Raw genomic sequence first — 27,160 nt, forward strand, 5'->3', positions numbered from 1 at the left:
TATTTTTTCATTGTCTTTCCACTATTTAATAAATTACGTACTACATCCTTTAAGTTGTAACAAACGTATAGAATAAAATATATTATTAAAAATTCTTTAGCAAATTTGTATTTCATTAATATAAAAAATAAAATAAAAATTGAATAAAAAATTGTAAAATATTAAAAAAAATTATGAAAAATTGTAAGGAATATATAATTGGGAAATTCATTACTATTAGTATTTTAATATACATTAACAAAAAAAAAGTGTTAATTATTTATTTTATAGTTTTGAAAAAATAATCAGCTTATTGTTGTCCATAAATTATAATAAAACATGTCCATCTTTCTTTATATCCAAGTATATAGAATGCACACTTCATGATATTACATGTGTAATGTTCTATGATATATATGGTTATAATATTTTTTATTAAAACTGTGAATAATATACAAGATCGTAAATTTAGTTTTTATATTTTGCACTTTTATATTTTTGATCAAATGTCCAACAGGCATTAAACTGTTTCAATATTCTTTTCTTACTACAATTCTAAAAAAAAATAAGAAAATAAAAAAATAAAAAAATAAAAAAGTAAAAAAATAAAAAAAATAATGAGGAGGAACTTGAGAAATAATTTTATTTAAAGTTTTAACATATCCCTTATGGAAAATACAAATAAAAATAAAAAAAAAGTGATACACACATTATATAAAAACACATCGAATTGTCTATTTTTAAAAAATGAATAACGAAATGAAAATAGGAAAAGAAGAATTAATAAAATGGATAAAGAAACTTTTAAAAAGAACAAATTTTGATTTTAACAATTTAAAAGATGGAGATGTTTATTTAGAACTTTTTGAATATATATGGCCACATGCTATGAAAAAATATAAAGGTTGTATTTATATTAATCCTATAAATGATATAAACAAAAAAAAAAATTGGAATTTAATAAAAACTATTTTAAATAATGTAAATATAGATATTAATTTTATAAATTATGATGAAATATGTAAAAACAATTTTATAGAATGTTATCAATCCTTAATTATATTATATTTTTTATATTCCCTTGTTAAAAATAAGGAATGTGATTTCACTTTAGCATATCCCATAAATAAAGAACTAACTAATTTTATGTCAAATGAAAAGCCATTAAATTGTTTAATAAATTCTAAAAGTGTAAAACTTTCTGAGTGTGTCATAAAAAATAAACAATATCCTCAAATAGATAACATGGTAAATAATAAAATGGATAATATTTATACGAGTCATATTAATTATATCAATGAATTTAATTCTAAAAATAAAAAAACAGAACAAATTATCTTAGATTCAAATATATTTCCAAAAAAACATACCAATAATAATGAAAGCCAAATTAATGATAGTTCTATTTTTAATGATGATTTTATGCATTCTCAAAATACTGAGTTAACAAAATCTTTTTATTCACAAGCGTTCAAAAAAAAAGTTGATGATATAACTGCGAAAAAAATAAAAGACAAATCTGTAACAGGATTAGACAGTAATTATTCTTTGCATAAATCTAAACAAAATAATCCATGTAATGAAAATTTATTTTTTTACAATTCTTTAAAAAAATTTGAGAAGAATAATAATGATTATGTAAAGTGTAGCACAATATCGAACGCCTCTAGTTCTAGTGAAAAGAGTGAATCCATATCAGAAAAAGGTGGAAATGGTTCAGAAAAAAATGGAAACAACCCTATAAAGACGAAAAGCAGCTTATTATTGGACAAAATATATTACAAAGAAACAAAAGAAAATGAAAAAAAAACAACCCATTTACACAATTTTAACGATATAGAACAAATTCCTAAAAGCAATTTTTTTAAATATTTTAATATTGGGAAACATATAAATGAAGGGAATGAAAATAGTAATTTGATTTTACAAGAGTTAGACCCACCTTTCCCCAAATCCACAGAATCATCAAAGTTTTCAAATATAAGCAATTTAGAAAAAGAAAATAAATTTAATTTAGAATTTCAAAAAATAAATAATGAAAAAAAAAAACACACAAAACAAACCATTTATAAAATTGATGCTTCGTCACAAACCAATGAAAATGACATTTTAAATATTTTTCTAAACAATAATGAAATGAATAATTTTGAAAATATATGGACAAATAATAATAAGAATAAAAATAATAATGATGGAAAAAGGATAAAATCCGATTATTTTATAGAATATTTAAAAAGACAAATAAAAATATACAAAAAGGAATTAGATATAAAAACAAATGAATTAGAATTAACAAAAAAAATTCATGAAAAAGAAATTAAAGATATTAATGAAACGCATAATGTAGATTTATTAAATTTGAAAGAAAAACATAATAATGAAATCTTATATTTAAAAAATGAAAATATAGAAAATATTATTTCCATAAAAAAAAAATATGAACATAAATTAAGTAACATAGAAGATGATTTACTTCTAGATCTAGATGTTCTAATTTTTGAAAATCACAATGTTACAGATTCATCGGAAAATTATAAAAATAATGAATCTAAGACAAAAATTAATAAACAAATAAACGGGCTTTCCATGAACTGCGATGTAGAAAATTGTTTCTATTCAGATAACACCTTTGAGCAGAGTAGCGATAATGACGATGATAATAATAATGATAATGACGATGATAATAATAATGATAATGACAATGATAATAATAATGACGATGATAATGATAATAATAATGACGATGATAATATGATTTCAAAAAACAGTTTTCTAAGCTTCACAGACAATAGTGGGAATGAAACAAATGAAGGAAATAAATTAAATTCAGAAAAATCAAAAAAATGGCGAAAAGAAAAAGGAAATGAAATAAAAGGTTGTAAAGAAAATAATAAAATTATAAACAATAATATTATAAAGGTAAACAAAAATATTCAATTGTCTATTAAAAAAATAAAACATTTAGTTTTTGAAAAAAATAAAGAAAATAGGACAAATAACGAATATATAAATAATAAAATTGTAAATCTTAAAAATATGATAAAAAATAATAATTTAGAAAAAACAAAAAATTATAATAATTTAGAACAAAATAAAGAAATATTTCAAGAACTTTTAAAATATATCGAAGAAATACTTACAAAAAATGAAGATGCGTTTTCCAATACAGATAAAGAAGAATCTTATTTAAAACAAATTAAAAATACTATATATAATATAATAAAAAACAAACAATATGATGTGAAAAATGATGAAATATGTAAAATGTTAGATAAAAGTCTTATAACCCGTTTTATTATTCATATAATATTTCTTCTGGCTAAAGAACATATAAAAAAACAGCATATAGAATTGAATATAATGAAAAATATATCTTTAAAGGATTATACAAATGATAGCACATGCATAGATAAAAAAATTAAAATATTTGAAACAGTAGAAAAACCAAAAGGCAATTTTCTCAATTCAGAACAAATAAATATCCAAAATAGTGATACTACTATAATACCAAGTAATGAAATAATTAAATATGAAAAGGAACTTGAAAAATATGAAAAAATAAAAAATTTAGAAAAAAAAAATAAAAAATTATTATCTATTAATGAATATTATAAAAAAAAATTAGAGCACACTGAAATATGGAAAAAGTCCATCAAAAATTTAAAAAAAAAACTTAACCATGAAAATAATGATATTATTATAAAACTACCAAATGAAAGAAATAAATTAAATGAAAGTAATAAAAATTATCCTAATTGCTTGGATTGGATAAAATATAATTTTGCAGAGTTTCCCAAATTTTATTTAAAAATATTTAAAGAGAAAAATGAGAATGATGCTGAATTAATGTTTCTTTTAAAAAAATTAAATAGATGTGATAATGAACCAGAAGAATTTAATATATTTGATGAGCATACAACAGAAATATATAAAAAAATTAATAAATTAGATGAAGAAGGAAATGAAATCATTGATACTGATAATATTTTTTTAAAGAAAGACAAAATAGAGATAGAAAAATTAACTGGAACTGATAATATATTGTTATTAGATTGGAAAAAGAATAATTCTGAAAAAATAAAAAAAAAACTAACTTATTTATTTTGGAAAATGTTAGGAGATATATATAAATATAGAAATATTATTCAAGAAACATTTAATTATGTTAATAATTTAAACAAGCAATTTAATAATTATATTTTAGAAAATGATCAAAGGTTTAAAACCTCAAATAACTATTTTGAAAATTTTAATCAAAAAAATATAAATTTATACTTATCCGATAAATATAAATTAAGAAAAAAAGTAGGAATAGAAAAATTAAATGCAAATATATATAAAGAAAGATATATAGATTTATTAAATAAATATCAAGAAGAAAAAAATAAATATATTTTTCTAATTAATAGTTGTCATGAAAATGAAAATGTAAAATATAAATATACTATTAATCAATTGAAGGATGCTTATTTTAATTTAAAAAAATATCAAATAAGAGAAATAAAATGGAACCAATTAACTAAATTACTGGCGACCCAAATTAATGCACCTTCTACTCAGATCGAGCAAATGATTAAAGATGTTTGGATTGAAATATTGGCAACAAATAATATGGAAAATGAAATAGACAATAATATAGACGAAATATATACAAACAAAAAAACGAAAAATATACAAAATGAGGAATCAAACTATGAATTGATAAAAAAACAAACTAACTTTCAAACTTTACAACATATAGAGCAAGAACAAAATGAAAAAAATAACGGCACTTATTTGATTTCGCTACTTGAAAATACAACACAAAAAACGAGCATAATAAAAGATAGACATATCCCAAAAAAAGATAAAATAAAAACAACAAATTTAGTTACAATACCTGGGAAAATAACAAATAAAAATAATTACAAATATGATCTTAAAAAAAATAATGAAGGGAATAACAATAATAATAAAAAGAAATCGTTTTTTAAAATAGACAATTATAGTGATCAATTGAATTATTATAAATACGACTTTAATACTTGTCTACAAAATATTAAAAATAATAAAATTTGTGAATTATATTCTGAAAACGAACAAGATGATTTAGAAATATATAGCGACATAAACCTACCTAACTTGGAACAGTGCTTAGATGAAGTTTCTAAAAATAAAAATCAATTTATTGAAAGTGCAAATTTAGATATTTATAGTAATGAGAATAATATTAACGAATCATTTTATGAACCAAATGATTTGGATAGCTTGAATGAAAAAAAAAAAGAAAAAAAAAATATAATTTTTTTACTAAGTGAAATGGCAAAGGAATCATGTATTATGTTTCAAAATATTTTAAAAATAAAAGAAGGAGAATTAAAAGAAAAAGAAGAAAAAATATTATATTTAGAACAAAATATTTCTGAATTAAAACAACAAAATATCAATGAACAAAATAATTTTCAGCGTTTAGAAGACAACCAAACAAATCTTAAAAACCAACTTAGCTTATTAAGAAATACTATAAAATATTTAAATGATCAAATTCTACTTTTAAATAAAGAAAAATTATATTTACAAATTAATTATTTAGAAAAACAAAAAGAATTAGAGTTTAATATATCAAATTATAAGAATACTTTTAATCAAATTAAGGAAAATATACAAAATTATCCTCTTATTTTATATTTATTGGAAACTTTAGATAAAACAAAAACCTCGAAAAATAAATCAAAAGATGTCGATCCTCAAGAAATTAAAGATATTGCAAATGAAGAAGATGTGCAATCTTTTTTTCAAACAGAAAAAAATGCAAATAAAGAGACAGATAATATTCGAAATAAATTTGAATATTTAAATAGATGTAATAACATTGAACAGGAAGAAATAAATTCAGATAAAATAAAAAATAACACAAAAAATTGTAAAATTTTAGATAATTTTTCCAATTTTACAAATCCTATTTTTGATGAACAAAATAAAAATATTCCAAATTTTACTCTAAACGATTTAATTAACGATTCCTATGATTATTAATTATGAAAAATATTTGTAAAATATGTATAAAAAGTATTAACTAATTTTGTTGCAAATATATAATTAATTTTTCGCATTTATTTGTGATATATTAGATATATTCGTGTATTCAAACCATTGATACAATACATAAATGGTTCTACATTTTATTCAATACTTTTGTTTTCTTGTATTTTTATTTTAACATGTTTTTTATCGGATTTTAAAAATTTGTTATATATAAAAATTAAGTTTGATATTTTAAAAATGTAATAATAAATGAATATTAAAATAAAAGTGAAAGAAATAATAAAAATAAAATTGCACAAATAAACATAAATTAAACTGTCTAGGTCCATATAATATTTTATACCCAATTAAAAGTTATGCATATAAATTGTGATTTTTTAAAAAATTAAAACGATAAAATATAATGTTAAAAATTATTTAATTATTCATAAAATAAAAAAAAATAATAATTAAGAAAAATATGCATGTCTATATTATTTAAGATTAGCTATTATATTCGCACAAAATTTATTTTAACTTTTTTAAATACCAAAAAATCTGGATATATTATTTATACATGCAACAAATTTATATTTTACAAATATTTTTTATTAGCATGTATTAACTATGCTATGAAAATACATATAAAAATATTTTTAAAATTATTATATTACCAAAAAATTTAAATGAACATAATAACTATCTATGTAAAATAATTTAACATATATATATATAGCATATTTGTATATGATTAACAAAATAAACAAGAAATAAAAATAATTGCTTTATTTCATATATCGATGGCATTGTGCTTTCTTTAAAATTGGATACAATGCTGTATCTTCAAAAAAAAAGAAATAATGAAATTCGGTACGCATATACTCAGGTTCCATATAAGTTTGAACTTATAACTTCTTTTATTATGTTTTATATTTTCCCTTTTATAGGGAAATACTCTTTATTTATGAAAATTTATGATGTATTTGTTCGTGACAAAGCACTATGAACTTTGCATTTTTAAAACAAATGGTTGAATAACCATTTGACTAATAATATATTTTATTTTACAAATTATATTGTTAACATTTTCGTATTTTATCATATAAACAAATCAATTACACATCAAAAAGACATGGAATCATCGATTATTTGTGCAATTTTTATTACAATTTGTTGGGTTTACAATATACATCACTTGAAATATATTGGAAAGCCATTGATTTTTGTTTTTCTACTTTTAATTCGGTTTTTCCTTGACCCCGATTAGTATTTGGATTACTTTCCAAAGAATCGTTTATTACATCTATTTTAGATGTAGAATATTTTTTTATATATTTTTTTTAAAAAATATATTTATTTCTCTTAGATTAATCAACTAAATATCGTTATTACCAGATTGCATATTCCACATTTCTGCATATTCACCATTAAGTTTAATTAAATCTTTATGAGTTCCCTTTTCTACAATTTTACCTTTATTTAGTAATATAATTGATTCTGCTGAGGATATAGTACTAAGTCTATGAGCGATAATTATGAGGGTTCTATTTTTTCTTAAATCTTCAACAGCTTTTTGAAATAAATATTCTGTTTTAGAATCTAACGAACTTGTAGCTTCATCAAAAATAACAATTTTAGGATCTTTTAACAAACATCTAGCAATAGCAATTCTTTGTCTTTCACCACCTGATAATTTCACACCTTTATTTCCAACAATTGTATCCCATTTTTTCGGAAGTGCTTCTATAAAATCATATAACTGAGCTGATTTTGTAGCTTTAATTACTTCATCATCTGTTGCATCTAATTTACCATATAATATATTATATTTTATCGTTTCATTAAATAATATAGTATCTTGAGGTACAATTCCAATAATACTTCGAATAGAATTTCTATTATATTTGTTGATATTTCTACCTCCTATTTTAATATCTCCTTCAGCATCATAAAAACGATATAACAGTTTTGCAATTGTTGATTTTCCTGAACCCGTATGTCCAACCAATGCACATGTTGTACCAGCTGGAATAAAAAAACTTATAGACTTTAATGTTCTGTGATTTGTTTGTTTTGGATAACTAAAATTTACATCAGAAAATTCGATATGCACACCAAATTTTTTTTCATGAGATGTAAGGGAAAATGATTCTAAATCTTTATCATCTGTGACAGGTATTTTATCTTTTAAAGCTTCTGTTAAGTCATATATATCTGTATAAGATTTAACTATAGTAAAATATAATGTTCCTAAAATAGTTAACGGTGCAAATACGTTAGATATATATACAATAACGCTTATAAATATTCCACTATCTTCTCCATCGTATATTATCATATGAATAGCACAAAGTAAAGTAAAGAATAATGTACCATTTAAAACAAATTGTTGAACAATATTTAACATTCCTAAACTGTTTAAAATTTTAATATTATATCTATTAAAATTAGATAATGCACCACAAAATTTTTTTATTTCAAAATTTTCATTATTAAAATATTTTACATTTTCATAATTCTCTAACGAATCATGAGCTATGCCATGATATAAATTATCCATTTTATTTACTTTGGTTCTTATTTTTTTTCTCCATTTTGTTATTTTTATTGTAGCATATATATATATAATTAATCCTAAAATTAATATGCTACCCAATAAACGGTTTTTATATTTGAATATAAATATAATGCATGTTACTACACCTTCAATTACTGCAGGTATTATATATACAATAAAAGAATTCATCAAATTATTTGTACTTTCAGTTCCTCTATCAACTATTCGCATTATCCCCCCAGCATTTTTATTTGAAAACCATTCATAAGACAGATTATGAAATTTATGAAATATAGATTCCTGAAGTTCTATAAATGCAGATTGTTTTACATGTGAATATAATACCCCAGATATTTCTTTTAAAAATTTTGAAAAAAAGAAAAAAGATGAATATATTCCTAAATAATATAAAGAATTATGATAATTCTTATTTAATACTTCAGTTGATGCTAATCCAAGATAAATTGGTGATACAACACTAAAAACTTTTGAAACAATAATTAAAATAAATATTAATAATACATATGTTCGTAAAATTAAACTATTCCCTTTTAAATCTATTCTTCTACTGGGCCATAAATATGGTAATAAAATATTTTTAAATTCTGAATATTCAAAACTGTTTTCTAGAAATGCAATATTTTTCGACGATTCAGTTTCACTATCATTAGTTTCATCAAATGATGTACTAGAATTATCATCTTTACTTTTTTTTTTTATTTTATTATTATTTTGTTTATAACTATAATGACTACTAATAGACAATTTTATATTATTTTTTACTAAATCATCTTTGATTGATTTATCTATCTCTAACTCATCAATTGATATTGTTTTTTCTCTCATTTTTTTTTGTGATTTTTTATTTTCAATATTCTTACTTAAATCATCATAATCATTTAATTTAGTATATGGCATATCATTATCTATTGATATATCTTGTCTTTTTCTATTATTTTCTAATTGTTTATTTTCATTATTTAAGTCTATATCGTTATTACTACATGTTGTATTCATTTCATTATTTTGTGACAAAATTGAATTATATTTGAGCATTGATTTATCACAATGAATGCCCAGTATAATATTTTCATTATTCTCCATACCCTTTAGCAGTATTTTTTTTAATTCTATTTTAGCAACTATATTTTTTTTATTAATAATATATACATACCGATGGAAAAAGTAATAATATATGGTTGAAATAAGGTTATATGTTATTAATACAACTCTAAAAATTATCACATATAAATCGTTAAGATCATTCTGATTTTTGTTTATATCCATAAAATAGTTAAAATTAATTATCTTCAAACACATTATAATTATAAATATTCCAATCAAATTATTTCCAAATTTATGCATTTTTTTTAATGCTTGTAAATCATATATTTTAGAATTAACAATTACCGAAAGTGTTGTATATCCTATTCTTATACACCCTAAAATAATCATGTCAATTAATGTGTTACAAAAACTATAAAAATTTCCATTTTCATTTTGATAAGAATAATATATATTAAATCTGTAACATCCGCAAAATGTTGCTATAAGGATAATTAAATCTATTATATGATATATCACAAACTTTTTATTTGATTTTTTTTTTTTTAGTTCATTCTTAATCCAAAGATGCCTCACGTATTCATAGTTTGACACATCCATTTTATAAAATGAAATAAAAAAAATATAAATATGAAAAAGACAATGAAATGTAATGCCTCTTTGTAAAAATAAACCAACTTGGGTATAAAATATATGAAAATAAATTTAACTACAAACTCAAAAAAACCAAACAAATGAAAAATGATAATATTACTAAAAATAATACAAGCTATATCATTATTTCAAATAATATAATTTAACATATATTATATATATATACAACACCACATTATCCGCAAAATATACTCAATGACGAATATATATTATACCCTAAATAATGGGCATATAAAGAAAAATATATTTATATAGAATGCAAATTTATACTATGAATTAATTTTTTTCATTTATAATACTCTACCTTTATATATCAACCATTTTTTTTTCTATATATATATACAGTTAAGTAATATTTTTTAATCCTATTTTTTTTTTTTTTTTTTTTTTCGTATCTTATTGATGAATAAATATGCAATGCACCGCCATTTTCATTTTTTTACTTTTGACAATGTACTATAAATTTTTTTCTCCTTTAACTATTTTAGTATTTATTATTAACATTTTTATAATTTTATTTTATATATTTTTATAAAATAAATACTTATTATTTTATTTTCCTTGGGCCGTTTTGGCGAATATATGCACACAATTTCTTTTTACAAATTTCGTGCATGATTGAAAATATATATTTTTCATTTCTGTTTTTTTTTTTTTTAATTTCTTTGATATAATATTTACAATACCCTTTTTACATCGTTATTTTCTATCACTATTTATGTCATTATTTTATATCGTTAATTTTATTTTCCCCATTTTATGGTAATGCAAAACGAAGCTTTAGCTAAAAGTCTAAACAGAGAATAATAAAATAATTCATCTATACATTTTTATATTTTTACATTTTTATATTTTTACATTTTTATATTTACATGCTCAAATAAGTTTAGCATAAAAATAAAATATTGTTCCTCTTAAAGTGAAGAAAATTGTATATATATCTTTATTTTTTTACATTTAAAAAAATAAAAATTAAAACACACAAATTTAACAAATGCCAATTAAAAAAAAAAATTTAAAGAAAATTAGAAACAAAAATACAATACGGTTACATATATAAATATATATCACATGCTCCATTAAATTAGAAAGTTATACATTTGACGATATACCAAAAATTGTTTCTTTTCCCAGTCAATAAAAGTAAATATATGTAAAGGTATGATGTACTGTTTTATGCACATATGAAAGCCCAATATTCATTGAGTTTGTTTCTCGATTTTATGATGTTTGAATTTATCTTCTTTTTGCTTGCTGTTAAGGTCAAAGTTCAATTCATCATTTATTTCATCATCATCAATTGCGTTGGATAAAAAATTCAAAGTTGTTTGATTAAATGTACATATATCTGCGTTTTTTTTAAGATTTGGAATAATTAATTGGTGTAATTCATATAAAAGAAATCGGAAATTTGTGTCAAATAAAAACTGATTTCTGTAAATATTTATAATTGACAAAATAATATTAATAACATATTCTACATGGAAATTAAAACTTCCACATACCAAATATTTATTATAATTTTCTTGAATTTTTTGAAAAAAATAAAATGACATTAAATATGTTTTCATATAAATTAATAATTTATATGCATAAGCAAATGGCAAAGAAATTAATATTTCATTTAAAATATTATTTTTAATATTACACATTAATTTAACAATAAATTCATATGGATTTTGATTTAATAATTCAGGTCTTGAATTAGGTTTATTTGGAGGTTCTACAAAATTAGGTAATTCATTTTTTATTTTGGCTTCTTGATATTCTGTTAAATTTTTATAATATGTTTCTAACAATGTTATTTCTTCTTCTACAATATCTAAATATTCGATTAATTTTTCACTTGATTTTATAACTTCAATTGTTTTTATTGTTGCTTTGTTTAATATAACATTTTTTTCGATAGAAGATGGATATGATAAATCATTTCTAGTAGCTTCTTTTTCTATTTCTAAATTTAATTCTTTTTCTTTTTCTTCTTCTAAAAATATTAAATCATCTCCTCTTTTCCAACATCGTATACTTTTATGGCTACCCGAAGTAATAAAAAAGTTATCATCTAAATTGATAATTAAAGAAGTGAGGTTGCCGAATCTACCATCAATTGTACATATACATTGAAATTTAATAGCGTCCCACATTTTTATATATCCATCAGATGATATACTTATCAAATTGTTTGTCTCATTAAAAAATTTTATTTTAGTTAGTACATCACAATTAATATGTAATCTTTTATTTATACTACCATATTCTAAATTCCAAATAAATAAAAATTTATCTGAAGAACTTGAAGCTAATATTTTGTTATCTTTAGATATATCCATGCATGTTATTGGTAAACTATGTCCATATAAAGTTAAATGTAATTTCAAAGTATCGCTATATAATACTTCAATTAAATTATTTAAATACCCTATACATATATATTGACCATTTGGTGAATACATAGCACAACTTACTTTATCTGTTAAATTATAGTAATCGATTTCTTTAAATCTAATTGTATTTTTATTCGAATTTATTTTTTCTTTTTCGTCATCACTACTACTATCTTCATCTTTATTATTCATAAATGGTTTTTCATTATATAAATAACTTTTGTCATTTTCTTTCCCTTCAATATTATTAGAAGTATTTTCATTAATGAGACGAAAAATCTTTAGATAATTTTCCATACCTACAGATAAAAAATTCATTTTTTGTTTTGGATTTTGACATAAAGTAATAATTTTATTAGCATGAACTTTGAAAATATATTTTAATTCTATATTTTTCAACTCATATAGCATTATTTCACCAACATCATTGCTTATTATTATATATTCATCTTGCTCACAAAAAATAGCGCTTGTGCATCCTTCTAATTTTAGTGTTATTATATTTTGATAGTTTTTTAAATTCCATATTTTCACACACTTTTTACATATCGAAATTAAATATTCATTGTTTTCTGATAAATTAATAAAATCAACAGAATTGCTATGCCCATTGTTAATTTGGCATATTTCTTTAAGACACTTAGAATAGTCATATATTACTTTTTCCACTATTTTTTCTGTTAACTCATTTTTCTCACCATTTTCATCTTCATCATTTTCATCGTCATCATTTTCATCTTCATCATTTTCATCCTCTTTTTCCTCATCATTTTCATCCTCTTTTTCCTCATCATTTTCATCCTCTTTTTCCTCATCATTTTCATCCTCTTTTTCCTCGCCAGTTTGGTTGGCCATTGATAGGGAATTGATGCCTTGTTGACTTTCATCCTTCTTCAGAATAAACATATCTTGATTATTTAAAATGTCAAAGAGGTTAATTTGAAATACATTCAAACTATTAGTTGTATATGACACCAAAAGATAAGCACATGTATCTGTTTTCCTCTTTTTATATATATCTATATTTTGCAATTTATATTTACAAGTATAATGAAAGACATATTTAATTTCATCTTTTACAGTATGGATATCATATTTATTATGAATAGATAATTCATATTCAATTTGGTTTAACTTTTGAGTTATATTAATATAATCTATACTTGTTTTTCCTTTGAATTTTAATATCTTTGTTTGCTCGTTAATAATATCATTTTTTTTTTTTTTTAATTTTGCTATATATCTTTTTTTTTTTTTTTTTTCCGATTTTTTTTGATTTTGTATTGAATTTATTTTATATATTTCTATTTTTTTTAAATTAGAACAACAAATAAGAATACCATTATTATCCCCATTTATAGAATAGCTAGTTCTGTTGCAAATCCTATTTGTATTGTCTAGCGAATTATTTAGAATGTTAATTTTTTTTTCTTGTTCTATATCTTTTGAATTTTCGTTATTACCATTAGTTTGTTCGTTATTTATCAAATCATCTATCGATTCTTCATTTTGAGACATAAGAAGCTGTATATCTTCAGGTTTTTGACCACGGTTATCTTCAACTAATAAACATATTTTCATATTTACTATTTTACAATTATTTGATCTTTTAATTACAGATAAAAAACTAATATATATTTTTGAATTAGTGAATTTATCTTTTATATTTGAAAATAAATCAATTTTATATATTCTTAATGTATTATTACATGCTACTATTAATCGAGTATTAGTTTCGTTAACTACTAAACAGTTAATTTCATCTTCACAATCAACAATAGTTTGAACACACATTTGTATATTTAAATCCCATAACTTAATTAATCCATCTTTAGATGCACTAACTAATAAATTATTATTTATAAAATTATCTACATCACTATTTTCTATTTCTAAAAATTCAATATCATTGACAGCATTAGTATGTCCTTCTAATTTATACATACCTTTATCATTGACTATATCCCATAATATTATATTTGTATCTTTACTACATGAACATAAATAGTTCCCCTTGTTAAATTTTAATTTACAAATAGCTGATGTATGTCCACTAAAAGTTGATAATATTTTATTTTGAAAAATATCAAATAATCTAATTGATCCATTCATATATCCAACTGCCAAAATATTTTTATTTTTTTCACTTAAACACATATATGTTACATGATATGTAAAAAAATAATATGGAGGTACAAATGGGATTGTCATTTTTTTTTTTATTTCTTTTTCTTGAATATTCCACAAACTTACTTCTTCATCATGGCCTATGATCAAAAAAAGGAAAAAGGAAATGAGATGGTTCAAATGAAAAAAAACAAATATAATGAATTTACTTAATAATTTTTTGTTTTTACCAGTTAATATATGGTTGGTATTAAAAAAAATACAATTCGAACTTCGGGAATTTACAATCCCAAAACAATCTTCGAATTCATATCTATCATAAGACTTTACCATATTTATTTAAAAAAATATATAAATTTAAAAAGATATTTATTTACAACATAAAAGATTGTGAAACAAATCCATTTACAAAATTTGAAAATATCATCAATAAAAATTTTTAATACATTTTTTGCTGCCTATTATATTTCATAAATTATATATGATATTTGTATATACATAACTAAGAACATATAAATAAATAAATATATATATATATATATATATATTAGTGTAATTAATTCAAATATATCTATTAACTTCTTTCTTAATTATGAGATATGTAAATGTATTTTCTCTGTTGCTAAGTCAAAGTTTCTATTGTTGTATAATAAAAATGCATTGATATATTTGATTTTTTTTTTTTTTTAAAAACAGTCAAATATTTTCATTTAAATATTTCCAACATCGATGTATTGTAACTATATATCATTAATCATTTTTTATTATTTACCCAAATTTTTAAAAATATTAACATACATTTTATATAGATACTTTATTTAATTCCGCATATTATATTTATAGTCGAGTAAAATTTCTCTTCACTTTTGGCAATTTTTTTTTTTTTTTTTTTTTTTAAATATTTAATACTTCGGTAACATGAATAATTTATAAAATATATTTTTTACTATTTTTAAATAAAAAATGTTTATTTTATTTGGGAAATTTTTCCTGACCAATAGGAGATAATTAACAATTTTTCTTCCCTCCATATAAATAATTATCCTCACTTTAAAATGATTGTTTTCCCGTATTTTTAAGTTCTCATTTGTTTATGTAAAGAATTTGATAAGTTTGATGTTTCAGCTATTAAGCTATTTTTTAAATAACAAACTTGAGGCTCTCAAAAAAAATTAATACATATTATATAAATATGCAAATTTATACCAAGGGTATAATAGTAGACCAGGATTAAGATAAAAAATAAAATATTAATATAGTAGAAATATATATTATATATATTTGCAACTCTTTTCTTTATAATCGAAAAAATAAATGTATCGATATTTTTCATTATGCTCAGAACATTGAATATTTGATAACAATTTCTAAAAAAATGGAAAATAGCAATTCGTTTAATTATAAAATCACAAAAATTAATGATTTAAGTAATATGACAAATAACCCTAAATCAACTAATGGTAAAAAAACGAATATTGAAAATCAATATAATATTATAGATCAAAAAAGGAAAAAGGAAATTACCCATTTTAATAAATTAAAATATAAAGGATACGAAAAAGAGTTAAACGAAAATTGTAAAGACTATTTAAATGAAGACAATTTTATTGAACAATTTTGCCAAGACTTAAGTAATGAATTCGAAGAAAATATAAAAGAAACAAACTTATTAAGTGATATAGACAATAATTTTATTTTTAAAAAAAAAATTTATGAAAAGAATATTGCACAAATAGAAAAGCAAATACAAACAAATAAATTAAACAGACTTATTAAAACAAATGAAATTATGATAGAAATGCTTACATTAATAAAAAATCGAAAATTAAATACAAAATCATTTTTTTAACACTCCGCTTATTTAAATAGTTTTAGATTTATTTATTATTTTTTTTTATCACTATTATTCATTTTTTTGTTTTACTCATATCTTTAATATATTATTTAGTTTCTTTTATTCTCAAAGGTATATTATAATTCAAAAAATATTAACACATAGCTATAAAATATGCACATATGTATAAAATGATAATCAAAAGTTTATCAAAAATGTGTGGATATGTTATGTATACATACAAAATCAAATAGTAGGGCATAAACAACCCCCAAATTTACTTTACTTGATTGGTATATATTTTTTTTGTAAAAATGTTATTATTTTTATAATTATTAGCATTTCAACGTGAGCATTCATTAAATGTAAAGATAAGGTTTTGAAAAAATCTATCCTCTTTTTGCTTTCATCTTCTGTGATAGCATAGTGTCAAATATTTCCTGAGTATTTTTTATGTGACTTTCCATATAATCTATGTTATTATTTTTTTTGAAATTTTGCAAAAAATTGCAAAATGTTTCTTTTTGCTTAAATGCTGAATGATATTTCTTTAACATGCCTTCGATGCTTTTCTTGGGAACAATATCATAAGTAAATAAAAAAAAAGTGTTGATTATGTTTAGCCTGTTTTCTAGTCTATTTTCAAAATAATCAAAATTTAATAGAACTAAAAGAAAGGACCGTAATCTATTCCATACTTTTAAATAAAGTTCTATCGTTTTTTTCTGGTCATTGCTTATTGTTTCGTAACATTTGTAAAATAAAAAAATATTTTTTATAAAATTATTAAAATCTGTATACTCAATATCGAGCTTTTTCATTGATATGGTATACTCAACCATATCGAGAAAATATCTGAAGAGTGTGAAAAAAAAATTATTACAAAAATGAATAAGTGTGCATTATGCATATAAAAACGAGAATACTATTTCGTCAAAAGATAAGACAATAACTATACGACTGAAAATAATAAATATTTTTTAAATACCGCATACTTACATTGTTAAATGAATAATAATACTGATATAGGAGGTCCATTCCCTTTTTTTATTTTCCAATTGGATATTATTACTAATGGTATGATCATTTTTTGAAAATTCATTTTTTTTTGTTATTTCAATTTCATTTATAAATTTTATAGAATTAATTATTTCAATACATTTTGTTGTATTTGATATTAATATATCCCAACCGCAGGAAATGTTATGTTGCTTAAAATATATATTAAAACCCAAAAAAAAGAATGAGACATATAAGCACATATACTTTTCTATTTTTATTTTATCATATAATGGTAATTTTACAATATTTATATCCATTTTATTTATTTTTTTTTCACCATTATCTTTTGATATTAACTGTACAGGTAAAATAAAATCCTTCATATAAATCTTTTCAAACATATGTAATAATATATAATTAAATTTACAAATAAAATTGTGTATTATATTTCCATAATTTTTAAATATTGAATTATGATATTTTTTTTTTTTAACAATTATAGACAAAAAAATCAATGCATTCATTTCTTTCTGATTCTTTAACTGCTTTTTTTTTAATTTTTTTTTTTTCTCTTCTTCATTGTCATCAATAATATAATCTGCTTCATTTGTCTTTTTGTTTTTACATTGTTTTTCTATTCCTTCTTTTGTGATAGATTTGTTATCAGATTTTTCAATTGTATCACTATAACTGCTATTACTAGCAATATCACTAAAGATTCCATCACATCCACTATATGATGTATTGTCTATTTCTTCAGAATTGTTTGGTGTAATAATTTCATTAACATTTAAATAAGAAAACATATATTCAGTTGATTTATTTAAGCATTCAATATTATTTTTAAAAAATGTTTCTAACATTCCCCATTTAAAAAATAAAGGAATAATATATGATTTACATATATTTTCATTTTTTATTTTATACAAACTATTTAATTGTCTACAACCATATTTATGTATACCTAAATAATTATCCATATCTAAATTTATATGTTTTAATATTTTAAAATAATATGGTTCCATTAATGTATTTATGCTGTCTATAAAAAAATTTTCTGAAAATTGTGTTTTTAAAAATTCTTGAACATGTTCAGAATTACATATTTCTATTTCTTCGTCAGTTTTTAATTTTAAAAAATTATGTATACATATTAAAAGAGATGAATATCGAATAATTTTTTTATTTAAAATAGGATCTTTTAACAAAAAATATTTTTTAAGATAATTTTTACAATGAATATTATTTTTATCTTCATTTTTTTTGAGCAAAAACATATTATCCTCTTCTCTCAATTTAATATTCGTTATTTCAAACAACACACAAGCCAAATTGTACCTATCAATTAATTTCAGATTAGTAGAAAATCTACTTATGCATATCATCAAAACAGGAAATTCATTTAACAAGTTGATACAATTTTTTGTTTGTTCTTTTATATCACAATCCCACATAGAATAAGTTATTAAATTTGAGGCCAACCTTAAAAATTCGCAAATTTCTTTATTATTTATTTTTTCATGGTACTCCTGTTTTAAATATGATAATTTTTTAATACAGCATTCAATATTAAATGTGAAAAAATCTTTTGTTATTCTTTTATTTAATTCATTGTAATCAATTTCATTAGAAAAAATCGGGTTTAAATTTTTATTTAATTCTAATACAAGAATAATAAAATTTTTTCGAACTCTTAAGCATTTATCATTTATAAGATATTTAATCCTATCAAATATTTGCATAAATATTTTATTGATTTTTTTATTCTTTGCCATTTCACAGAAACCTAAAACCACCTCCGTTTTGACATTGTCATAACTTTTACCCCTTAAAAGTTTATTTATTAAAATATCAAATAATTTTGTTCTTTTCTCTTCACTTATTATTTCCCATAATTCGTTTATAACCTATTACAGAAAAGGTGAATTATTTATCTGTCTTATGTGTGCAGCTAGCTTTTTTTTTTTTTTTTTTTTCTTACATAACAAATGCATTTGGCTATTGCTTGTAAAACACATGAATTTTCATCTTCGCACAAATCAAAAAGGGCATTATAGGCTCTTGAAAAGGAAATAAACACAAATATACATATTAAGACATATGTATGCACATATATATTGGTATTATTTTTTATATGCAATCAATTAAAATAATTTTTATTAATAAAACATTGGCTAACTTTTCCATTTCTTGTAAATAATTTATGTTTTTTATACAGGGGTCCTAATTTTGGCGGTTTTAGCAAATTTGTCAAAAGAATAAAAACAAAGCGTATATGTATTATAGCCATAAAAAAACTAAGTGTTGTTTACACATTTTTTCAGCATAAATTATCACTATTAATACAATGTATTTTATAATATCCACATATATTTAAATAAAAAGGTGTAAGATTTAATTTACCACAACAGGAAAAATCAGCTGGAAAATGCACACGGTGTTAAATCGAATTTTCCAGTTGGCAGACTGAAGGGGGAAATAAAATATGCCACATATAATGCTAGCAGAAATAATAGAAATATATATTATTTCGTATATTATGTTTTCATCTCGTTGAATTACCATTAAGCTTCGCCAAATAACTGGATCATATATTTTGAAAATTAAATTATTAACACTTTTGTCCCTTTTATAGAGTAAGAAAAAAAAGTGGTTATGAAATAGAAAGATAATACACAATTTTTTTACAAATATATTGTTCGATATATATAATATTACATATTTATTTACCCCTTATTTGTGTGAAATATATTAAGCAGATATCTAAAACGCGATGCAATTTTAATGGGACACTTTATAGAAAATTGTACGAGATATTCAATTTGACTTTCTATCACAATTTGCATTTCACTAGAACAGTTCTATGCATAAAAAAATAAAAATATGTCAATTTTATTAATAAATAACATATACTGATATAAAAAATACAGACATTCATTAAATTTCTAATTTTATAAAACTAAGAACAGAAGCACATCTACTATTTTAATTACTTTCCATGTCATGTAGATAATTTCACAATAATGGTTAATTGATTCATATGATAAGAGAACAATATTATGAACCATTTTCTGTTAAAAAAAAAAAGTTTGTATACATATAGCTAAAAAAACAATATATCGAAATTTAATAAAAAAAAAAAAAAAAGTTTATATACATATAATTTTTATTGTTTACACTAAAAAGATGAGAGGCTATAGATTCATGCTGAAGCCACACGTACGACAAAAATAATTTTCCATCAGCACTGAAAATATAAAAAAAATATGCATGTATATTTATTTGTACTTTTATTGTTGATGAAAAAAAAATATATTTGAAATATTCTGTATTACTTTTCATAAAATTTCGAAAGGTTTAATGAATAGGAGCACAAGATACAAAATGAATCAGTTTTTTTTTCTGGCATGTCCCATTTTATATATTTGCAAAAATCTTTATATTTTTTAAGTTTACTAATATCTACACTTTTTCCCTATATTGATTATCAAATTCAAGAAACTTAGGCATAAAATTATATATACATATCTGCATATACATATTGATAAATCTCCTATTTGTTTACCTCCGAAGAGCAACATCTCCATAACAAAAATAATAAGACATTTATTTTTATATTCTCAAAAAATATATTATCTTTTAAATTTAATTCACAAATATGTAATAAACATTTTCCAAATGATTCCCTCACTTCTTTATCACTTAATATAAATTGAAGTTCTATTAAATAAAAGAAAGATAAAGATAATGTAAGGGCGAACAACAAAATTGCAAATATATTTAATATAAGATTATTAACGAATTATTTTTATAAGTATAACCAATTATTTTATTAAACAATGCTTCGAAATATTCATCAAAAGAAATATGTTTATTTTTTTTTTCATTATTTTCTAAATGTTGTAAATATAAGAAAATAAAACTTATACAACATAATAGATACTGTCTATCTTTTTCTTCCTTAAAAAAAAATGAATATATAGTACAAGAATGTATAACTATTTATATATAAAATTCAAGTATATAATATAGTGATTTATAATATAAAAATTTTGAGAATAATAAATTTTTAAAATTAATTTTCTAAATATTTTAATACACACCAAAAATAATAACGTCTTATTTTCTTCATCAAAATTTAATTTTTCATGATTTATATGTTCCTCTAGTTTATTTCCCAAATATATCCAAATTTCTCCAATTTCTTTATTTTTACATGATTTAAATATATTCGTCAATTCAGTCTTTTTCGAAAAAAGATGAATGAATATAAAAATGTAAAGTAGACAATTTCATAAAACATTTTAAACATATTTATTTAATATTATAAGTACAAAAAATGGGTATATATTTTTTTTTTCATATTTTATTAGATAAACTAAAGTAGTATAAGAACAAAGAAAATATAATAATACTCATAAGACTAGTACAAATATCAACTATAGAAAATAAAAAAACTAGCTATATTTTTATAAGCTTTACCTTTTTTTTGCATAGCAATTTAAACTCAGGTAGCTCCTTAATGTTGTCTAAAACTTTTTGATACATTTTTAATTTTTTATAAGTATAATAAAATACGTTTTCGATTAATATTATATAATAGCGGTGTTTTTTTTTCTTAGAAAATATACACATATAAATACTTATGCATATATAGGATATTATTAAAATGAAAATTTCGGTTCTCTTAAGTTATATCATCATGTTTTTGTAGGATTTCACGTGATTTTTTCACAGTATAATGTGGATATTTTTATTAATCATTTATTACTATTTTTATTATTATTGTTATTATTTTTATTATTTTTATTATTATTTTTATTATTATTTTTATTATTTTTGTTATTATTTTTGTTATTATTTTTTAATAAATAGAATAAATTTGCCATTTAAATAAAAAATATGCACAAACAAAATCAGTGTTAAAATCAAATAAGTAATACTAATAAATATGTAAACAATTGTATATGCTTGTTTATTTACATATTCATTTTTACATAATTACACATAAAAAATATTAAAAATTTTAACACTTACAATGCATTATTATTACATGTATATATGGATATACATTTCAGTGAGACATATACATAAACAAAAAAAAAAAATAGAAAAAATAGGATGCTTACGCGTAAATTAAAAAAAATTATTTAAACGAGAAAAAAAATAAGAAAAACAAGAAAAAAATGAGTAAAAATAATTATTATTCAACAATAATATAGGATAATAATAATTTAATATACTAGTGCATATTAACCTCTGAAAATTATAAAAAAATTACAATACCAATATTATTTTATTTCTTCGCTATTTTTTTCCTAAGACGGATAAACTAATATTAAATAAAATAACGTATATCGTTTCGTTTCCCTTGGATTTTTTAGTTTATTTTCACATCCATTATACGCTATTTTTTTTTTTTTTTTTTTTTCAAAATAAAAAATTTCCAAACTTTTATCCATTTTTACATTCTCTCTTTTCAGGGCTAATTCCCATTTTCCTCTGATGAATCCACAGTTATGCATCTACGTATACCTGACTTATCATCCACATTTGTTGTCTTTATTTTTTCAGATATTTGATCAAACTTAGTAATAGCAACATTATTATTTTTATTAGATATATAGGCATCTTTTATTTTTCGTTTTTTATATAAGTTCGTTTTATCGTTAAAATTGTTACTAGAATTGAGTATACTATTATTTCCATCACTAATAATGAACATCTTTTCATTATTGAAAATGTTTTTTTGTTTTGAAAATTTAATAATATTAGGATATTCACTTTCTATATAATTACTATTATAGTTACAATGCATATTATTTTTATTTGGATTTTTAACAGATATATTACTCATAATTGTTCTACTACTTTTAGCACATGCATTTGTAACATCTCTAACTTTTTTTAAATTAAAAATAGAACCATTTTGTTTGCTTACATTATTATTATTGTTACAATTTTTCCTGTGATTATTATCACAAGTATGATTATTTTTTTTTTTTGTAATATTTTCTATAAATGTAGTTATATTTTTGAGATTATTTTTAATTGGAAAATGTTTACTCGAAATATTTTCAATTTCGTTGTCTGAGCATATAACAATACGTGCTGATGATAATCCTTTTTTTTGATTATTATTATCATGATTATCTATATTTTTTTTTTTTGTATTTATATTATAGTTTACTTCTTTAATATTATTATGCTTATTTGATTCATGTATTTTTCTTTTATTTATTAAATTATTTGAATTATTTAATGTGTGTACATTCTTAAATTCGTTTTTAAAAGTTAAATTATATTTATTATTTTTTTCTAAAATGTCATTTGTGTTTGTTCCAAAATGTTTGAAGTTACTATTCCCATTATTCATATTTTTCCCATCATGAAATTCTTTCATTTTATAATTTTCTTTTTTATCATGATCACTATTATTTAACGCCATTTTATCGTTAAGTATATTTTTATTTTTATAAAATATAAGATTTAGTTTGCTCATTTCGACAGTATCAAAAAGAAAAACTTTTTTATTTTTTCCTTTATCATAAGATATATCAATTTTATATTTTTCTTGATAAAAATTTATAAGAGCTTCTATATAATCATAATTAATTATTACATTTGTTTTATATCTAAAATTAAATAAACTTGTTAATATATCTGATAATGCTATATGTGGTAATTTTCCAAAATATTTATTATTTTTTTCTACTAGTACATCAAAACCTGCTGATATCATGTCTTTCAAAAAACATTTTTGTTTGTTAAATATTTTTATATAATTTAATATATCATGAGATATATTTTCGAATCGTTTGAAATATTTTTCAATTAGTTTATAATTTTCTTTATAATTGTTATTTATATTATTTATTTTATTTACATCTTGTTCTTTTTCACCATTTTTATCATTTCCTTTTATTTTGTCAGATTCATCAATTTTTTGTGATCCATTATTTGTTATATTATTAATTTCTGATATATTTTGATTACCATTTTTACCAAAATTTTCTTCATTTCCACTTTTAATTAAATCAGTATTGCTTATTGAATTATTTCCATAAAACATTTTTTTATCCCCCTTATTACTTTCAATAATATTATGAGTAGACATATGCCCAGCTATTTTCTTTAATCCATTATCATTTCCATTTTTTGAATTTATAAAATTGTTTTTTTCATTTTTCAAATATTTATCATCCAGTGTATTTACTCCATTTTCTATTTTTTTTTTGTTATCTAGTTCTTTTAAACTAGATTGGCTATTTTTGAAATGGATCGATCCATTTTTTCCATTTACATTAATATTAATAGAGTCTACATCTACATTTTCTTTACTATTTTTTTCCATACTATCATGATATACTTTCCATAGTGATATATCCTTTAGTATATTATTTAGATGCAATTTATTATTTTTTTCAAAAATTTGTGAGGTTTTAATTTTTGTAATAAATTCTTTTTCATAATTTACAAACAATTTAGTATTATAAGAAAAAATATGCTCAAACCAAATTCGACAAATATCAATATCATTTAATGAGTTTGAAGTTTTATTTATTATTGTAGTTAGCCATCTTAATTGTTTTATATCTATTTCTATAAAATCATCTAAAAGCATATTAAAATGATTCAACGTTTTTTTATGTTTTTTCATAATATGCACAAATATTTTATGAATATATATTTTTATAATTTTTTGAATATCTGATATATCTACTTCAATTGGTAGTGCATCTAATTCTTTTTCTAAATTTTCAAAATATGAAATAAATTCTAAAGGAATATGTTTTTCGAATTTTTTCCAAGCAAATGGATTAAAAATAATTTCTTCTTCAGAAAAATCGGATTCTTTTTCATTATTTCCATTTTCTTCATCAGAAGATGATTCACAAATATCTTCCTCACTAGAGTATATCATAAAATCATCATTTTTTTTTTCATTATTACTTATATCATTGTTTATAATATATACTTCTTTTATATTTTCATTTAAACATTGTGAAGATGATGAATTTAACACATTTTTATAATTTTCATTATCTGAACTTTCACTTTTTTCTATATTTATTTCATCAATTTCTTCATTATCACTTTCATATATATATTTACATTTTGAACTATAAAATGAAAAAAAATAATTTGGATTTATTTCAACATAATCGTCTGAAATATCTGCACTCCATACACTATATTCATCTTCAATTTGCCTAGTTAATATTATTTCATTTTTTGTTTTATTTAATTCTTTATACATTTCTTCATCATCTAAAAAAGGATCATTTATATCATAAAACATATCACCACCTCCTAATTTAAAATATGACGTCGGATCACCAACTAGATGTTGTAAATTGATTCTATCAGATAATGAATTAATACATTTTAAAAGTGGATCTAAAGATTCTTGTTTTTTTTTTTGAAGATCAAAATTTTTAAAATCATCATATGGAAGAATAGAACTAGATCCACAATTTATTCCTGTATTATTACTTATCAATTGGTTTGTAACAATTTTTGGAATTATTTTATTTTTACCATTTACATTTTGTTCATCTCCTAAATTTAAATTATTAATATTTTCTTCAATAGAATAATTTATATTATTTCCTGTATTTAGATTTTCGAAATTTTCTATTAAAGTATTTGTAGATGTATTCAAATTTCCTACATCTACGTTTTCATTTATTATCACATTACTAATACTATTATAATTTTGATAATATACAAAACTACATTCACTTTTATATTTATTTAAGCATTCAGAATAAAAATCGATAACTACACATGGATTTTTTTTTTTTTTTTTTTTATCATTTTCAATAAACAATATATCTATATATATACTAGTTCCATGTTTATATCTTTGCAGTATTAAATCTTTTTCGCGAACATTTTCATCTTCGACTTCTTCATCCGATAAGTTAGTTTCATCATTTAATAAAATATCATCTTCTGTTTCATAACTGCTTTTATTTTCAACACCAAATATTTTTTTTCCTTCATTATGTTCATTATTTTTTCTCATAATTAGATTATTCCCATTATTATTAGTAGTAGATGTAGAACCAATTGTCTCAAAATTATTATACATGGCCATTTCATTTTTATTTACATTAGCAATTCCATAAATATCCAAACTATTCTCCACTTTTGAGAAATTATTTATTTCATTATTTTTTTTTTCGTCATTTATTTGCATACTATATGTTTCACTATTTTTTTTTTGTGTTTCATTTTTATAATGATCATCTATTTCATTTTCTTTCCTTTTACTTTTTTCTATAGTATCCATTGATTTTCATTATATTCAAAAAAAAAATAAAAAAACATAGACAAAACCGAATGGAAAAAATTAATCGGGAAAAAAAAATCTTCAGCGATTTTACAAAAAAAACTGGAAATAAATGCAGATACATGAAAATATGCCAAATTGATAAATATATAATTTCTGAACTCAATATAATAAATTGATTAAAAGCTTCGATTTTTCAAATTACAAAATTTTAAATGAAAAAAATATATATACATACAGAAATAACTAGTGAATTA

The 27,160-nt window shown here is 20.7% G+C and overlaps 6 protein-coding genes across 6 annotated transcripts; 2 read left to right on the plus strand and 4 right to left on the minus strand.

The window, feature by feature from the left end:
- Positions 1–726: 726 nt before the first annotated feature.
- On the plus strand, positions 727–5,994 carry PBANKA_1311600 (calponin homology domain-containing protein, putative; the record flags this gene model as incomplete). The annotated part of the gene is made up of 1 exon (XM_034566697.1): positions 727–5,994. The coding sequence occupies one exon, from the start codon at positions 727–729 to the stop codon at positions 5,992–5,994; it is 5,268 nt and encodes a 1,755-aa protein (XP_034423268.1).
- A 1,363-nt stretch (positions 5,995–7,357) lies between these two features.
- PBANKA_1311700 (ABC transporter B family member 2, putative) lies at positions 7,358–10,204 on the minus strand (the record flags this gene model as incomplete). Its single annotated transcript, XM_034566698.1, has 1 exon — positions 7,358–10,204. One exon carries the CDS (start codon positions 10,202–10,204, stop codon positions 7,358–7,360), a length of 2,847 nt encoding a protein of 948 aa, XP_034423269.1.
- Positions 10,205–11,457: 1,253 nt separating this feature from the next.
- PBANKA_1311800 (U3 small nucleolar RNA-associated protein 12, putative) lies at positions 11,458–15,102 on the minus strand (the record flags this gene model as incomplete). The annotated part of the gene is made up of 2 exons (XM_034566699.1): positions 11,458–14,909; positions 15,000–15,102. The coding sequence occupies 2 exons, from the start codon at positions 15,100–15,102 to the stop codon at positions 11,458–11,460; spliced, it is 3,555 nt and encodes a 1,184-aa protein (XP_034423270.1).
- Positions 15,103–16,144: 1,042 nt separating this feature from the next.
- Positions 16,145–16,618, plus strand: PBANKA_1311900 (conserved Plasmodium protein, unknown function; the record flags this gene model as incomplete). The annotated part of the gene is made up of 1 exon (XM_034566700.1): positions 16,145–16,618. One exon carries the CDS (start codon positions 16,145–16,147, stop codon positions 16,616–16,618), a length of 474 nt encoding a protein of 157 aa, XP_034423271.1.
- Positions 16,619–16,992: 374 nt separating this feature from the next.
- PBANKA_1312000 (condensin-2 complex subunit G2, putative) lies at positions 16,993–22,153 on the minus strand (the record flags this gene model as incomplete). Its single annotated transcript, XM_034566701.1, has 14 exons — positions 16,993–17,458; positions 17,603–19,512; positions 19,587–19,665; positions 19,785–19,828; positions 20,009–20,071; positions 20,168–20,231; positions 20,336–20,466; positions 20,599–20,676; positions 20,783–20,852; positions 20,941–21,080; positions 21,171–21,325; positions 21,427–21,565; positions 21,709–21,849; positions 22,088–22,153. 14 exons carry the CDS (start codon positions 22,151–22,153, stop codon positions 16,993–16,995), a joined length of 3,546 nt encoding a protein of 1,181 aa, XP_034423272.1.
- A 937-nt stretch (positions 22,154–23,090) lies between these two features.
- PBANKA_1312100 (conserved protein, unknown function) lies at positions 23,091–26,903 on the minus strand (the record flags this gene model as incomplete). Its single annotated transcript, XM_034566702.1, has 1 exon — positions 23,091–26,903. One exon carries the CDS (start codon positions 26,901–26,903, stop codon positions 23,091–23,093), a length of 3,813 nt encoding a protein of 1,270 aa, XP_034423273.1.
- Positions 26,904–27,160: the final 257 nt, after the last annotated feature.

The sequence above is a fragment of the Plasmodium berghei genome, assembly GCF_900002375.2.
Source record: "Plasmodium berghei ANKA genome assembly, chromosome: 13".
In the NCBI taxonomy this organism is placed as follows: domain Eukaryota; phylum Apicomplexa; class Aconoidasida; order Haemosporida; family Plasmodiidae; genus Plasmodium; species Plasmodium berghei.